This window comes from Lottia gigantea, assembly GCF_000327385.1.
Source record: "Lottia gigantea unplaced genomic scaffold LOTGIsca_24, whole genome shotgun sequence".
In the NCBI taxonomy this organism is placed as follows: Eukaryota; Metazoa; Mollusca; class Gastropoda; family Lottiidae; genus Lottia; species Lottia gigantea.
In genome coordinates, this window is record NW_008708707.1 from 2835764 (window position 1) to 2852659 (window position 16896).

At 35.1% G+C, this 16896-nt stretch overlaps 3 protein-coding genes across 3 annotated transcripts; all 3 read left to right on the top strand.

The window, feature by feature from the left end:
• Positions 1–5997: 5997 nt before the first annotated feature.
• Positions 5998–6426, top strand: LOTGIDRAFT_160342 (hypothetical protein; the record flags this gene model as incomplete). Its single annotated transcript, XM_009055389.1, has 1 exon — positions 5998–6426. One exon carries the CDS (start codon positions 5998–6000, stop codon positions 6424–6426), a length of 429 nt encoding a protein of 142 aa, XP_009053637.1.
• A 1220-nt stretch (positions 6427–7646) lies between these two features.
• On the top strand, positions 7647–14326 carry LOTGIDRAFT_160343 (hypothetical protein; the record flags this gene model as incomplete). The annotated part of the gene is made up of 11 exons (XM_009055390.1): positions 7647–7704; positions 8065–8496; positions 8907–9141; positions 9657–9850; positions 10214–10456; positions 10682–10929; positions 11226–11403; positions 12090–12617; positions 13440–13584; positions 13835–13890; positions 14307–14326. The coding sequence occupies 11 exons, from the start codon at positions 7647–7649 to the stop codon at positions 14324–14326; spliced, it is 2337 nt and encodes a 778-aa protein (XP_009053638.1).
• A 798-nt stretch (positions 14327–15124) lies between these two features.
• LOTGIDRAFT_160344 (hypothetical protein) lies at positions 15125–16882 on the top strand (the record flags this gene model as incomplete). The annotated part of the gene is made up of 2 exons (XM_009055391.1): positions 15125–15154; positions 15977–16882. The coding sequence occupies 2 exons, from the start codon at positions 15125–15127 to the stop codon at positions 16880–16882; spliced, it is 936 nt and encodes a 311-aa protein (XP_009053639.1).
• Between the last annotated feature and the right edge of the window lie 14 nt (positions 16883–16896).

Consider the following 16896-nt stretch of genomic DNA (forward strand, 5'->3'; position numbering starts at 1 on the left):
ACGGTCAGCATAAATCTTTAAATTGTCTGTCAGCATTACTTACTTAAGATTGTCAGCTTCAACAACACCGGCATCAGAATATATAAGACGTACTTGTGCTATGCCAGTTTCAATTATTTCTATATTATACCTGTTTACAGCTGGCACGTTAACACAAAAACGCAATGATTTGATGCATTTTAAAATATTACAAATACAATTTAGAACAAGGTAAAGGCTAATGTTACGAGAGAATAAGTACATTTTGCATGGAGTGTTAATAGGCTAACAGTGTTATGCATTAGCCGAATGTACAGTTACATCTTAAAGCTTCAAAGAACTTCTCCGTGTGAATTAAATACTTATTTTTTTTCATTACTTGGTTAATTTGTTTCCTTTTTTTAGCTTAATCATTTTATTTTCATTTGGGTTTGAAACCTGCTTGAATAACCTTCTGAAAACAACATTTCCAGTATCAACCTCTTTAACATACTGTAGAATGGCAACAGGTGTGCACCATACACCATCAACCAAACCTCACACCGTCCAACCTGATGAGTCTCATTAAAAGTATAATTGTAGAAGATATGAGGTGTCGGTGTATATTTATGTCCAAAATGGTTGTTAAAGAGTCATGACAAGTATTCATTAATGAAGGCCATCTTGTCGAACCAGTTTGGCTTGGTTCTCTTCCATTTCGTCAATAACAGCATTACGAATGAATGTTAGTAGAGAAATAGAAGGTAAACTTCCTTTCCACCCATTCCGTTTTCTAACGTTACACTTGTTTGCAATTAAATCGTTACCGTACCGAACGCAGGGGTTACTATGGTTATAAACCCAAAATCTGAAAAGAAAAAAAAGATTTAAGCACTCCGTTACATTGTTATTTACCGTAAAACCGGGTTCGGAGAAACATTCTCTATGTATTAAAATATTTAATTCTGTCCAGTATACACAATATCGTGTCAAAAATATTTTGTCCTAAAGAAAAAATATGTCTCGTTTTTTATATTGGGAAAAGACAAAAATATTTCAAAATTATGACGAAGTGAGTTTCGGTTTTGTCAAAACAGCCCTTCCTCTCATCGTGAATCAAAGTGGTGAATTGAAGCTGTTACTGTTGACACTACTGGTGAAGAGCATGGATACAAAATAAGTCTCGTTTTCTAAATTGCGAAAAGACAACATTTCCAAAATTATGACGAAGTGATGGTCGGTTCTGTCTAAACAGTCTGTCTTCTCATTGCGAATCAGTATGGTAGATTGAAGCTGATACTGTTGACAGTACTGGTGAAGAGCATGGATACTGTTTACTATCTCAATATTTACACGTTTATCAAATGGGTGGATAACGTTTGACCACCTTTGGTGACCAGTTAATGCCATGAGCCCTCTAGACATTACAGAAGACTACCTTCCTGTCCATTTTCCTGCCACGCGATCATATTTATTAAATAAACTTCTGATAGAAGTCTGATTAAATCCTGAGTCAACACTCAATAGGAGTGAGAGTATGGGGTCACGGCATGTATTTGGTGTCCCTAAGGGGGTCAATTTCTGATGTTTTCCTTTTCATGCTGCCATGATGCTGTGGTCTATGTCCTTATCAATTTTATTCCATGACACTAGGCCTTGACAAGACTTTTATTAAAATCGTTAATATTTGTAATAAGAAACATAGTCCATAGCCTTTTCACTTTAACCCTTTTCTCCCGAAAAGTAAATGTATTGGACTGAATTCATAGTACCCGTATTTCACCGGGGATCTTCATCTTTTCAATCGATCCAATCTGATCCAAATTGTCCTCGATGAATTAGTTTTTTTGATGGGACAGATTGGACTGAATTTTTCAACATGCTTGAAAATATGCCGAACACTATTTTGTTACCCAATCATCGGAAGACTGAGGGGATAGGGTAATGCTTTCCAAATTCTCACTATTTTCTCAAAATATGTGGCCGATAATCCAAAACAAGGATCGGATACTATCTGGACCAAACCAATCTACGTTCGGCCTCTTTATACAGTCGGTCTTACAAAGGAGCATAATTATAGGAATTACATACACACAAAAAAAAAAACATTTTCAGATGGGCAATATGTTATTAGTTCATGCCAGATATCCCAATAGAGTACAGACCATATTGACAAGGTTTAGACTTTCTGAAATTTAACCTCAAATGGCGATTAACAGGTTCAGAGCAGCATGTTATTTTAATGTAATTTACTTACGATATTTTCAAACAGTTGTGCCAATCTCCACTGTGTGTCCATTCAAATTATCTAAAGTGCTTTTAAAATGTCATACAAGTGTTTGAAAACAAAGCGCGGTAATGGATATATTATAAGTATTTTGACATAAAACAGTGGGGTGTTCTCTACAGGTTCAGATCCTTTCAGACCAAAAGCTCTAGAGGTTGGCACGTGGCACTTACTTAATGTTAAGTATCAGACGATGACTGAACACTACGTAATATATTTTGAAATGGAGTTGACTTGTGTGATAGCACAACGACTTCGATTATCTTGGAGAATTCAACTTCGTATTTATATGTCAATGTTGTTCATACTCATGGACAGTTAACCCAAAATGAAAAGAACATTTCTCATATTGCACACTACAAGGCGTTGACCATGAACCAATATCAGATTCAGAAATGTAGGGCGTTAAATACCATTTTACTTGCACCTTCTTCGCAGACGCCACTCGCTTTTCAGAATGAACCGTCCCTTTCCAACAAGGCTTGCATTTAAATAAAGTGCTTATAACCTTGGTGATATAAATGGCAAATATTATCTTCATTGCAGGCGGATTTTTCATTCAGGTGTTCAATGTATGCAATAATTCCGACTCGAATCCATCATAAGACTTACTCTTATAGTTCTATGGTACGATTAAAACTGCATCCGTCATGAGTAGAGACAGAAAAATAATACCTGAAAAAACCTTATAACATGTAAAAAGGAAAATGATGTCTATACATAATGTCTATGAAAATACGGGGATAAGAATCTACTGTGTATATTTTATTCTTGATGTTTTAGACACGAGTCGCCTATAATTTTGACTATTTCCAGTAAAAATATATATATCGTAGTGAAAGTGGGAGCCAACATCCTGTGGTTAAGGAAAATAACCTCTATTAAATCTGTATCTCTCTCAGGTCGCTTCGTCGACACAGATGCTATCATAATCCAAGAAATAAACAGGCAATTCGATAAAAAGAGAACTGTAGCCTAGGAACAAGTACATTGTTAGACACCAAGACTGGCGCATTTCTAGTTGATTTTTATACCACAATAGTTAGCAGAAAATCCCACAAAACGATCTTCAATGCGATATTAAAACTTCGATAAAAAAATACATTTAACAATATTTTCAAGGTAAAATGGGGAATATTAATCACATATCAATAAGTCGTTGACTCTGCTCTTCGACATAATTGTGATCCACTAAGGCCGGGAATGCCAGTCTAAAATAGGTTTGTCATATTGGCGTCCCTTTTAAAGTCTGCAAATCGTACAATTTAAGTGGTGACTAATTTAAAATGAAGGAATCTGACCTGAATCAAATGTTTCATTACGCCCTATCTCCCTTCCCCCTTATTCATGATTTTCATGTTAAACTCGTTTTTCTAGAAACTGGTGTACACAGTCAGTCTGTAGCTCTGTGGATATCGGCTTTTGTCTTATCCTGACGACTGTATATATGTCCCAATCACCTCGAGAAGGTCTGTACACTAACTAATATATATGATTATATTTGCAACATATTACTATGAGGGACAATCGCGTCAATGAGAGTTTTTTCTCTGAAATCCAAAAAATGTCATCTAATTGCTTTAATTGATACTGGATAGCAGTCTGTCGAACGAATTATCTCGGCAGTTAGGTTAACTTTAAATTGTATTGCAATAGTGCATATTGAGGCTCTAATAACTGGCTTCGAATGGGCTTCTATTTCACTGAAAGGTTGCAAGCTGGTAGCAGTTTAATTCTTTTCTCTTGATTCGAACTGAAATTATCCGTTTAGGGTAAATGTTGTAATTAGGCACTTAAAACAACATCAGTTAAACTATAAACCACTGAGTAACAAATTTAACAACTGCGCACAGTGTTCCGAACAAATTAAATATATGTATCGGACAGACAAGAACCCAAACCCGATACTTGTCTCCTTAAATCAGAGGCATCAAGAAATGTAACTTCACAATACATGTTCTTACTTCTCCGACTGATATATTTTAGCTAGAAAATGTTGTTTTCCGTTTGAAAAATATAAAATCACATCACTTAGAGAAATGATAATATATATAGTGTAATATAATTGATGTGCAATGTATTTCATATTAGTTAACTTGATTGCTACATCGGCAAATTATTCCTTTTATATTTCGATGTTTATAAGGATGCACAATGATTGATCAAGTAAACTTATTTTAAAGATAAGTTCTATTTCAAAAGTATAGCATTGATAATATTAGATATTGTTTGCTAAAACGGTGAATTGTTAAATTCTTGTAATACCAAAAAGGCGACTTACTGATCAAAAGAAAATGGTAGGCTTTCTTTTATTGAACGTCGCGCAAATGACGATTTATGTTTCACCAAGTATATATCAACTAAAGCAGACAAAAATTATGGCAAAGCTCAAAAACTGTATCTATTTCAATTTTCGCGAATGACCCTTTTTTAATAAAATCAGTCTGTTTGAAGATTTGTTAATTCTGAGTACGAATATTTGAACAAGAGCAAATCCGAGTTGTCATTGGATATTTGTGATTGAAGGGAGACAACAACTTTAAAATGTAACAAAATTAACATTACTCTCCCTTGTTTTATATAAATTTGGTTTTGAAAGGGAGACAACTTCTTTTTCTTCCCTAAATTAACGGAACACAATATTATGGTATGTTGTATCTGTACACAACGTTCCAACAATTTACATTTTCATCATCAGGTGAAAGATATTAACAATTAACTGGGGATCTTTACCTAAATGTGGCTATTAGGGTTATCTTTTACCTGTAGCATTGCACGAGAATTCATTTATCATGAGCGAACTTCATTAATTTCATTTTACAAATGTAACGAGTCTCTTTATATTTGTAGGCAACACTATTTTAACATTGTTGTAACAACATCCTGTCGATGTCTTTGATGTATTTCATCATATCTATATTTAGTTCAGCAGGTGTTCAATATGCATGCTTAGTGAGATGTAAGGTTGTAGACAGGGTATTGGAGAGACAACATGGTTGTAGCACTGCTGTGGTGTTGTTCTCTGGGCCTGTGGCAACCCGGGAGTAGTTCAAATATAGTGAGGTGCCTGCATCAGTGAGAGAGTTAGGAATGAAAAAGGAAAGTGGCCGTGTATGCGCTATGTCTCCTTGTTAGTGTTCCTTGGCTTGCTCTGGGATGTTCAGATCTATCTGTTGTTTTCACGTGATGTATATATATCTAAATCTATATGTATCTAAATAAAGTGTGGGTTTTCTCGTCTGTTTCTGTGTGGAGTATGGAGGCCACCAAAGCCGACTTGCTCACAAAAATATCGTGAAATCGTCAGCAATTGGTTGCGTGACGACAATAATGGCATGCTTTGCTAGGAAAGAAATGTTTCTCTAAGAATAATCATAACATTATTACAATAAGAATCCGTTTGACAGACACATTTGTAAGAATTTGTTAATTAAAGAATTTATCAATAATTCTTGTATACAGTAGAATCGATTTTATCAGATAATCCAACTAGGTTGTACACGGTATTCAATTATTGATCAGTAATATAGAACTTGGATAACAGAGGATCAAATATGGCTAACAGAACCACCAGATCCAGTGTTCAGCATACAAATGCAATAAAACGTATAGCGACACAGAGTAAATAAAATATTTAAAAGTTTATTCAAATGCGGAGCATGTTTACACAAAATTTATAGCAGTTTTTGTAATTTGTGGACTTCTTTCTGTAAACCTTTTATTTTGTGGTTTTGTGAAAATTTTCTGAAAAAATGGAAGTAGGAAGTCTGAAGAGGATTCAAACACAGATCGACATGAACAGAAAATTTCTCTTTGTGGCAAATTATTTAATTAAGACCAAACAAGAATCTTATGTGGGATATGTCGATCGTCGAATAAAGGAAAATGAAGTGAAATTCGACAAGGACGAATGTATATTGAGGGAATCTATCATCAAGCAAAAGAGTCTTATGCAATGTTTACATGAAAAGAAATCAGAAGGAAAATGTAATTTTGGAAAATACAATGGTGCTTCGTTAGACGATCTGGCCAGACGTGTTGAAGCTAAGATTTTAGAAAATAAACCAAGAATTCGTCGACAGCGAACAATGGAGTCATTAATCAAGGCGGGGTTGTGTGATGGCCGAATCATTTCAGAAAAGGAAGCCCAAAAACGCGTCAAACAATTTGTGTCGAAATGATTATAAGGAAGCGATTTTGAAATAGTCTGGAGCCAATGCACTTCTCAAAGGAACAGATTCGCCATTTTAGGGTTTTGATTTGAGTCTTGGATTATTATATGTATATAGTCTTCAGAAATACTAAAAATGTACGAATATCACAAAATTCATTCAAAAATTACTCAAACTTGGGGCTTCATTTAAACATTCAAACGCGAACAATTTTGGACATACGTGGATTTAAAGGTTCAAATTTCGAGGGAGAGTTGTTAACTGTTTACTGATTAGCTAAAAAGAAAGTTTCCAGGACTAAGGTACCATTGATCAAACGCATGGCAAACCTAACCCTTTTAATTGGAAGTTTTTGAATTGTGAATTGTAGATTCATAGATAAACCGGGTTTAAACGGAACGTTGCGGTGAAAACAATTTTGAATCTCGCAACATTTCCCTGAGTGGTTAAAACAAAATAAAGATCACATTTGTTTCTTCAAGCTCTTTTGAAAATATTTACAATAAGTTGAGACTTCGAAGAGAATTGTATCACTTAATCAAGATTCAAGCTTACTAAAACACTATCAGATTCGTAAAGAGGTATTTTAGCTTCAAGCCTTCCGTTGATCTGATACGATCCAATTGTAAGACAGCTTCTCTTACTAATAGTCCAATGCTGTTACTGTGTAATTGTTGTTACCCACAAAGTATAGATGTCCCTGGGAAATTAATGACTAATTAACAATTAGCTTCCAGATTGTGGGTACAAGTACACGAGAAGCATACTCATTCATCTTGGAAAGAGTAGTCTACTCGGCTTCCCTTAGTTGATTATAATAAAGCAAATATTTTGCGCTATATTGAATTGCTTTCAATATTTTTTTAGAAGTTCTGTCACGTAATAATGTCACGGAAACCTTACTGTGGAGACAAAATCAAATTGCAAACCACGACAAACGATACCTTTAATGATCAGACATAAGATTGGACGAACAATTGTCGTATTGATCCTTTTAATATCTGTGACCATGATCAAGTTACAAATGTTTTTATTTTACACTAATCCATAAATAACACAATCAATAGTAAGATGGTTTCAATTACCCCAAACGAAATCGCTTGTCAAAACTATAAATCCTAATTGTATAAACTGATATCTAACGGTTATATAAAAGCACATGCAATGGTGATTTAATTTAGATTCTGATTATTATGGATTGACGTTATTCAGGAGTTCATTGGTAGGACATGAGGCGAGTGATGTTTGTTTTCATCTTCTTTTTCTTGTTTCAGAAAACTTATGGGGGTAAGAACATTTTTTTTCTGGAATTTTGTGCACTTTGGCATTCTACTTCACCATCTGAAATACGCTATACGGAATTGCTATAAAATGATACATATATTCCAGACTGGTTGGAATTGTTTACTTATCAATGTAGTAATCAATTCCCTTCTTGAAAGGAATATAGATGGCTCGTATCTGCTTTACCAGCTTCTGAAAAAAACTCAATGTCAGCTCTCCTTGTAATTTTCAAAATCAAGTTGAATTCCGAGAAGTTTTTATAACCAATGGCGTTTATATCCTAACCTGAAACAGACGAACTTCTACGTCGCGTTCCACTGGAATGAATATATCTCTTTAAAGACTGTTTACCATCATTTTCAGGTACAGTTGTCAAATTCAACACCACTTCAAATCATATGGTAATAACAGACAACAATGTTGATATTCAAAACTCATATTTCATGCGATTTAGTGTACATGCATGCTATGATCAACTGTTACGTCTAGGGAGTGTCGGACACCTAGCTTCAAACTCTTATTTTCTGGAGGTAGTGTTAACGCATAGTTATATAGGTATTAGAGATAATTGTGGGTCTTGTGGAGTATCAAATGTCAAATATCTTAAAACTTTCGATTGTTCAAACAGTTTTAAGTTCTGGATGTCTTGGTCAGAGCCAGGTGTAGTGGAAATCGGTACAGATTATGATATCAATCAGAACTTAGTGACAAGGTACCAATCAAACACTCCATTTAATGTGGAGTTTATCACTCTTCGGTCATATTATAGACCTGGCTATTGGAATGTCATAAAAGGTAAGACTACCCTACCATAAATTCTTGTTTCCACTTCTGTATGCCGAATGTAAGGCTCCTTTTTAATTCCCAAAACCACGGAGTTTATTTCTCAACTAACCCATTATTTACTAAACAGGAGTATGAACATTTACAGTCGCTTTTGGAAACTTCCGGAGTCTATAGAAGAATTGCATAAATCTTCTATTTGATAGATCAAGATTGATCGCATATAGGAAAACAGGAAGCATCCGTGGAAGCGGAATTTCACAAGATAATGTTATATCATTTCAATGACACGAATTCCATCAATAAAAAGCATGACCCATTTATATCTAAAAAAAAATATAAATACATGATCTGCCAAAGCAGACTTGGTTATGTGGACTAGGCAATTTTCTCTCACAATATCTGTTGTTTTTATTTGGCAGATGATCCACCTGACGTTCTCTATCCAAATCCTACAGGAACAACAACCGTGTATGTGAATGAGACCATGCCCAGTGATTCACCAATTCTGAGTGTGGTCGTGACAGACCCCGAAAATGACAGCATCGCGATAGTTTTGCTGACTCATACAGAATTATTTGATATCTATAATGAATCTTTAATTTTGAAAGGGAAGCTAGACTATGAGACAACTACATCATACAATATATCACTGAGGTCAGTTCTAAGAAATCCAGAGGGTAAATTTCTTTAAAAAAAAAATAAACGTTAAGGAACACATGTCGCTGTTTTGAGTCTGAAAATAGTGGGAAAACCATCCACTTTGACAAGGATAAGTTTTGTTCTTTACACAGACTTTTTGGCATTGATCTTTTCCGTACACATTTACATTTTGTTGACGGAGGAAAGATGATTTATTCAAGGTCACCAGACTTTCACACGCCGACCGCGATAAGAAGCAACTGACGTCTTGTATAGATTTCAAAGCTCTTAACAGACTGTGCTACAAACTGCCCTCTATTTCAAGCAAATTATACGTGCTTATGGACGATTATTTAAATCGCTCTAATTTTCGAATATTTGAATTATCAAGCCGGACCTCTTTATGGTTGATTTTTTTCGAACTCTCGTGACGAACTAAATTCATATTGTTGCAGAAAGGCTGAATATTGGTTCTCAACGATGGAAATGTCAGGTTATCGGCATAAGCCTACATCGTTTTTCTTTTACAGCATAACTGATGGTTTAAACAAGGTGCTTGTTTGTCTTAGTCTGATTATAGTAGACGTTATTGATGAACCACCTAGTTTATTCGTCGCAGATAACTTTGAATTAGAAGAAGAACTCGCAATTGGTACAGAACTTAGTGGTCTTTATAATGTTACTGATGCAGATGATGCCGACACATTGGAGTTCGTCTTAGAAGGTAGAAGCTTTGAATCTTGTTAGTGTAAAAGTTGGATCTGTCTGTAGTGATCTTTTGCAGTTCTTTTGTCTGATTGTCATTATTTTGTGGAATTTACTTTATTTCTCACTTGAGGACCTTTGGTGGATTTAATTAGCATTTTAACATATTCTATGAGCAAACACTGAAAAAACTCAACCACATCAGATGCTAAGTATTGTTTTTTAATGAAAAATGGTCTACACGTTGCGACATAACGACTGTTAATCATTGGATCTGAAAGTTCGTGATAAAATAACGGAACTCTTTGCTTGGAAATGGCTAAATAGGCCGATGTTAACTGACAATCGAGGCCAGTACATCTATGGATAATTTTTTTTTCAGGTGAAGACTCTTATAAATTCGATATGCACACCAATACCGGGACCATCGTAGTCAAGGATCGGATAGACAGAGAAGCTTTTAATTCATTTGATCAACTAGGGCCATTAGTTATCAAAGTAGTAGACTCTTCAGGGTTTACTAGCCAAGCTTCATTAAATATAACTGTAATGGATATCAACGACAATCCACCAGTGTGTGTTGTTTCTCCAGAACGTGTCACAGTTTATGAAGATCATTCCTCAGGTAACAACAATACCTAATGTACATCGTTTCGCAAGTACTTTGACTCTGATCTTGTTACTTCATATTTCTCACGAAGTGCAGTACGCTTGCTTTTTAAGTAAGGTCAGGTTTGGTATTAATGATCCAAAGTCCACGATACTATGCCTAGATGACTTTACTGTCCAGAGTGATTGATTATTACGTAACATTGGTTGTAAAGTTCAGAATCATTGCTTCCTTTTTCAGAGACACCAATCGCTAATATGAGTTGTATCGACGAAGACTTACCGAACAATACGCATATTACTTATTCAGCAATTTCTCCAGAGCATTTAATCAACGGTATACGGTTTGAAAATGACATTTTAGTAGCCGACGAAGGTGCTTTTGATCTGGAAATTCTAAAACAAAACAACATCTCTCTGGTTATTCAGATTAACGACACTCAGAATCCAGTTCATAACAATTCGGTATATTTAAACTTGTTGATAGAGGTAAGGGCTCGGATCATGCATGCAGACACTCGTCAAACAATATAACAGTATATATATGGGTCCAGGTCTAGTTACTAACTTATCGTTAGTGTGAAACTCTAGATACTTCCGACAAAATTGAAAGTGAAAATCTTTCTGAAATGGGGGCCGTCAGGTCCAAGCGTAGTATTCTTAGTATTATAATACCAATACTTGATAATCTTTTTATGCTTAAACATGTACAACAAATTCAGCACTCTAACAAGTTTTTGAAGGGTAAAACAAAGGAGGAAAATTAGATATATTTTTGTTTGTAGATCCTCAGTGTGAATGAATATAAACCAACTTTCCTTTCTAATGCAAATGAATCACAGAAACTGATAACTTTGTGGAGTACCGTTCAACCGGGAGAGTTGGTGCACACTGTATCTGCACACGACGATGACTGGGGAACAGATGGCATTATAACATACTCCATAACTAACATATCATTTGGTGAGTTTGCAAATTTCACAGAAAGAGCCTGTACAACTTCTCTATAAATGGATGCTTATTTCTTCTTCTTCGGTTGAATTAGATATGCAGACATGGGATTTACTCTGGTGTTTCATTAGAGATAGTCTATTCGAAGCAACAATTCTTTTTTATTCCCATTCCGAATGATTTGTCAAAGCGGGACAGTGGTTGTATTGGCAATGGTAGGTGCGCAAATGCTGACACAAAACTATGAATCTCCGACGTGTCATCAGTTGTAGCTAAATGAATTTACCTGTTGCAACACGTTCACTTTTTTCTAAATTATAAACTTTACATTATATGCAATCAAATTGCTTGTCATGTTTGAACGATCTATTTATACTTTTGAAATCGCAAATAACAGTAAATATGATACGACTAAATTATCAAATCGATTCTCTATTTAAGTGTTGAATAATGAATTAAATTGATACTATAACAAGAAAGAAATCACATCAATAAATCAAGCTAAAATAGCTGACATCACGGACCAGTTTACTATTTCATTATGTTATAGCATTATATCATGTATCAAAATGTATCACAGAATCACTCAAAAAGTCATAATGTTGACGTATCTAATGATAAACATAATGTTTTATCATCGACAGTTTGACTTTTTTTTTGACTCTTTATCTTTATATCCGAATCTTTACTCGTTTCAGAAAATGACATGACGAACCATAGTATAAAAGATCTGTTAAGTATCAATTCAATCACCGGCGATATCACCGTTAATCGTATCCTGGTCGACTGTACCAACACCACTTTATATCTAACTGTAGTAGCAACAGATGGTGCTCTATTGGCTAGGAGTTCATTTCTGGAGATCTCATTCGTCATAAAGGATGCTTCATTCTACTGGCCTATTCTAGAAAAGGAACTGTTTACCGTGAATGTTTCATGTTACCAACATCTAGATGTTTCAATTCTTCGCATTGCAACATCAAACCCTGAAGTAACAGTACCCGTTGTTTTTTCAATGGAGCAGCACACAGACAAACAATTTTTACTTATCAATGAAACAACTGGTGATGTGATTCTTGTTCATCGACCAGAAACCGTTCCGTTTTGGATCGTCAGTACACTCTGTGTAGCTAATCCACTGGCAACTACCAAGTTTTCCATTGGTTACCTTATCATGGAATTTCCATCATGCACTTCAGGAACCTTTCCGACAAATTCAACTGCCGGTATGGATTCAAGTTTTAATATTATTTTAGCTTTAAGGCAAACAATATTAAAAGTTTTTCCTAGCGATTTGAAATGTTGCGATGGTCATATTTGTGAGCGAGACAGCTTTGGCGGCCTCCTGACTCCACACATAAACCGGGACGGGATTAGAATAAACAAACATTTTATTCAATATGACAATCAACTATCATAGAGTTCAACATGAACCTCGCCAAAAAGAAAAAAAACAGTGAAAGCACCATCACCTTTCTCCTCATGCGCTAACGCTATCACTGATGCAGACAGATCTACCCAGAGAACAATAACACAGCAGTGCTGAAACCAATTTGTCTCTCCAATACCCTGTCTACAACTGATCAGAATATATTAAATAATGTAACCTTACATCTTCCAAAGCACGTGTATTGAACACCTGCTGAAGTAAATATAGATATGATGAAATACATCAAAGACATCGACAGGATGTTGTTACAACAATGTTAAAATAGTGTTGCCGAGAAAATTTAAAGAGCCAGTATGGGGTTACTCTGTTACAACTGTATTGCCCAATCATACGTGAAATGATGCGTATCTCTTTTCAATATAAAAATGATAGATCCAATTTGTAGCAACTAATGAACTTTTTATATGAAGAAGTATTTCATATTTTAAGGTGGTATGAAGCGTCCACTCTGTGACCAGTGAGGAATAAGGGCCTCAAAAAGTTTACATTTAATTAATTGTTTTGCTTTGTGTTCATTGTTTTTGTTAAGGTACAATTCTGGTACAGATGCTAGGAATGAAAATTAATCACAGTTCATTTTAGATTATCTCTATTCCAGATCAAACTAATGACTCGGCTGGTGATACCTTCTGGGAGTTTCTTGATGCGCTGCAGAAAATAATTCTAATTATTCTGTGTGGAGTGGAGACCCTTTTACTGGTCTGCATAGGAATTGTTTACCTCATAAAAGTAAAGAAGTGCAGGTATGAAAAAACAAGAAACATTATCAGCGGGTGTTTTAGAAATTGGGATTGAAAATTAAGTAATTGATTTGCCGACAACAAATCGCACGAAAACAAATGTTCACTGATTTCAATTCTGCTGAAAATCGAGTCAAGGGCAAGGCTATAAGTGTTCACAGTACAAAGCTATTTTCGGTATATTTAACTACAGCAAGGTCAAATTCGCAAACAAATCTATGCTACATATTGTCTATTTTGGAATATTTTTCAGAACGTCAAATGTTCATCCACATCAAGATAATGATCCTCTGCGACCAAGTTCAAGAGGTAAGTGTTCTGCAGTACAGTTATTATAAGTATCACGTTATTAATTGAAAAATTATAAAATTATTGAATCCGACTTACCAACATGACATTTTTATTGATTGACCAATCAGATGACTGGAATCTTCCTACCTTTTTGTGACATAGTCTCCAGAACCTTAATTTTAATTTTTGTTTTCCAGTTAATACTGATAATACTTTGTCAATTGCAAAATCACAAGCAAGAACGATTTCCACCAGGTGTTCTTCCATCGAGTCTTTGGTTTGTATTTTTGTGCTAAACGTTATAAATAGGGTTGTACTATTATGCAGGCCGTAGTTTAGGTCGCTCAAATATATGTTTAAATTAAACGAAAAATTATGTTTTCTGTAATTCTGTTAATATGTTTGACATTGAACCCGTTTTCTCTTTATTTCAGAGTTTAGTATAATGTGGTAGGCTACATTTTACAATCAGTATAGGTTTATGGGCTATTGTGAAATATACTGCAGGGATCACCAACAGATATATCAAAAACTGCGAACGTTTAGTCTGTTTATATCACCAAAGGAATACAAATTTTAATGGTTAAGTTATTACAGCCCGAAAACTCGCTGGAAAACAAAATTCTTACCTCATTTGTGAAAACACGATTTGCTACAATTAACGATTGTTTATTATCGCTCATGGATGAGCCTTATTGAAATTCAACAAAATGAAAAATATTTAAGAGTTATTGCCCATGTTCTGTGAAATTAGTTGTAAACAGTTGTTTAAGAGAAAGTGTATGTCACGCTATCGCTAGCTGTTGTATTCCTTCAAATCTCTCGTAAAATTTACATTTACATGTTTATCGTAAGACATACTGAAATATCTGAGAGAAAATTAATGACTGATGACGTAAGCTTTTACTGTGAATTGTTAACAGCGATATTTTTCCAACAAGCAATGGCTCAACTAGATGAGTAGGGGCTCTTGGCTCCTCCCCTCGGGAATGTCACTTTGCTCTCCTGCTTTTGCTGCCCAGGGTTGTGCTCTGTGGACTCGGTTCAACCAGTCCTTTTGGTATTGTCAACAATATTGATGATTAAGTATACTTTTTAAGAAAATGCGATAGTTTTTAAAATCAGTTGAACATAATTCTGTAAGTGAACCCGCGTAAATATGATTTATTTAATACTTGTCACGTTGATAATACATCACGACGACGTGGACTCGAGTGAACAATAGTCAGTTTGATACAACAAGGGAGACAAAATGACCGATTCTGATAGAGACACTCACCAGGTAAGTCGAGATTTATCGATCATTTTCTGATCAGATCTGGAAAAAACCAACATGAAATATTGGAAAGGTTTTCTTCAAATTGTAGTGTATCCTTAAAGACTAAATCAGCCTTAAGGCTGAATACTCAGAGTGCATTCTATTGTCTGGGTACATCAAGAAGGTTGTTGACTATTCTTATATTGTAAAGAGAATTGGACTATCAGCCTAAAAATAGTACTGTTTGTCTTGGAATATAGTTTCTTGTATGTTGACATACAACACATTTCCATATGAGAAATTTCAACCAAAAGAGTTCAAAAGTTTGACTGAAAAAGTGTCCTCTGCCAACAAATTCTGAAAACATAATGTGTGCCCGTAATTATATTTTGTATCACCGCAAAAACATTCTAATATTTACAGTTCTATTTTTCGGCTGCCATTTCAGTTTTCATGCAAATACCGTTCGAAATAGTACAACGACAGTCGAGTAATGATCTTAAGGTCTCTATAATACATCCTGGAATATTTTCCCGACTAAGTAATATAACGCCATAACATTTAGCTATTATGGGGAAATACCACGGGTATAGTTGGCCTCAAATATTCTGACTAACTCATTCCACGCCCACAGGAATCTGATTACGCCGGAGATACAGGACTGCACACCATTTCTAGACCCTGATATCACCTTACCTACATGGTAATATTTCTCCGACAAAAATAGTTTATCCATACACATATTATCTACAACGCTTTCACTCTGGGTTGTTGAAAACTGTTTTACAGTCATTGAAACATACCTTGAATAAAATGATGTAATAATGTATATTATTTCTGCTCCAGGTTCCAAGAGGAAATAAAGCAACGTTTGCTTTGTGTATGGTTATGGTTGTGGCGTTTTTCTTATTGCAACAACCCAACTATCATTATTTTACCATGAAACATGACATTGGTATTAACATAGAATCACAAGCCATCAAACAGACCGAGACTTTAAAACAGCTGGAGATCGTCGTCACTTTTCCTTATATGTTAGATCCAACATTCAAATTAATTGCACACGGGGCACGCAACGAAACTGATAAAATGCAGAGGATGGAAGAGTACATGACTTGTCTTAAATTTACACTAAATCACCGCTTTATATCCAGAGTTCATCTACTCTACGATCAACCATCTATAGTGAGATATATTATATCACGGTTGGATCATTCAATTCGTAACAAAATCACATTTCAACTAGTGAAAGACGCTGTAATCTCTTTGACCGCCTTTGAATATGTTTTTTCAAACTTGCAAGGACGACTTGTGATGATGATGCAAGCCGACAACTACCCAGGAGACGGATTCAACCTAGTTGACAAAAATCTTCTTAGAGAGAAAAAACTAATGTACGCTCTGACCAGACATGGCCAGTTAGAGAGTGCCTGTGATATGAGAAAAGAAAAATCATCAAACACATGTGCTAAGGGGAAGTACCATGGATCACATGATGGATACATTTTCGTACCAAATGGTAACTTACCAACAAACGCCACTAAGATCATGAACGTTAAATCTTATAAATTTGGCATTGACAACTTAATTATATGGATGTTTAAAAATGTCCTCAATTATAAAGTTTTAAATCCATGTAAAATCATTCACATCTTCCATGTACACTGCAGTGGCGTCAGAAACAGAGACAACATAAAGAGAGTTAGTAAAGGTAGACATGGTCTACAACCGCCAACAGATAAATTGTTTTAATGTATGTTAGTTAT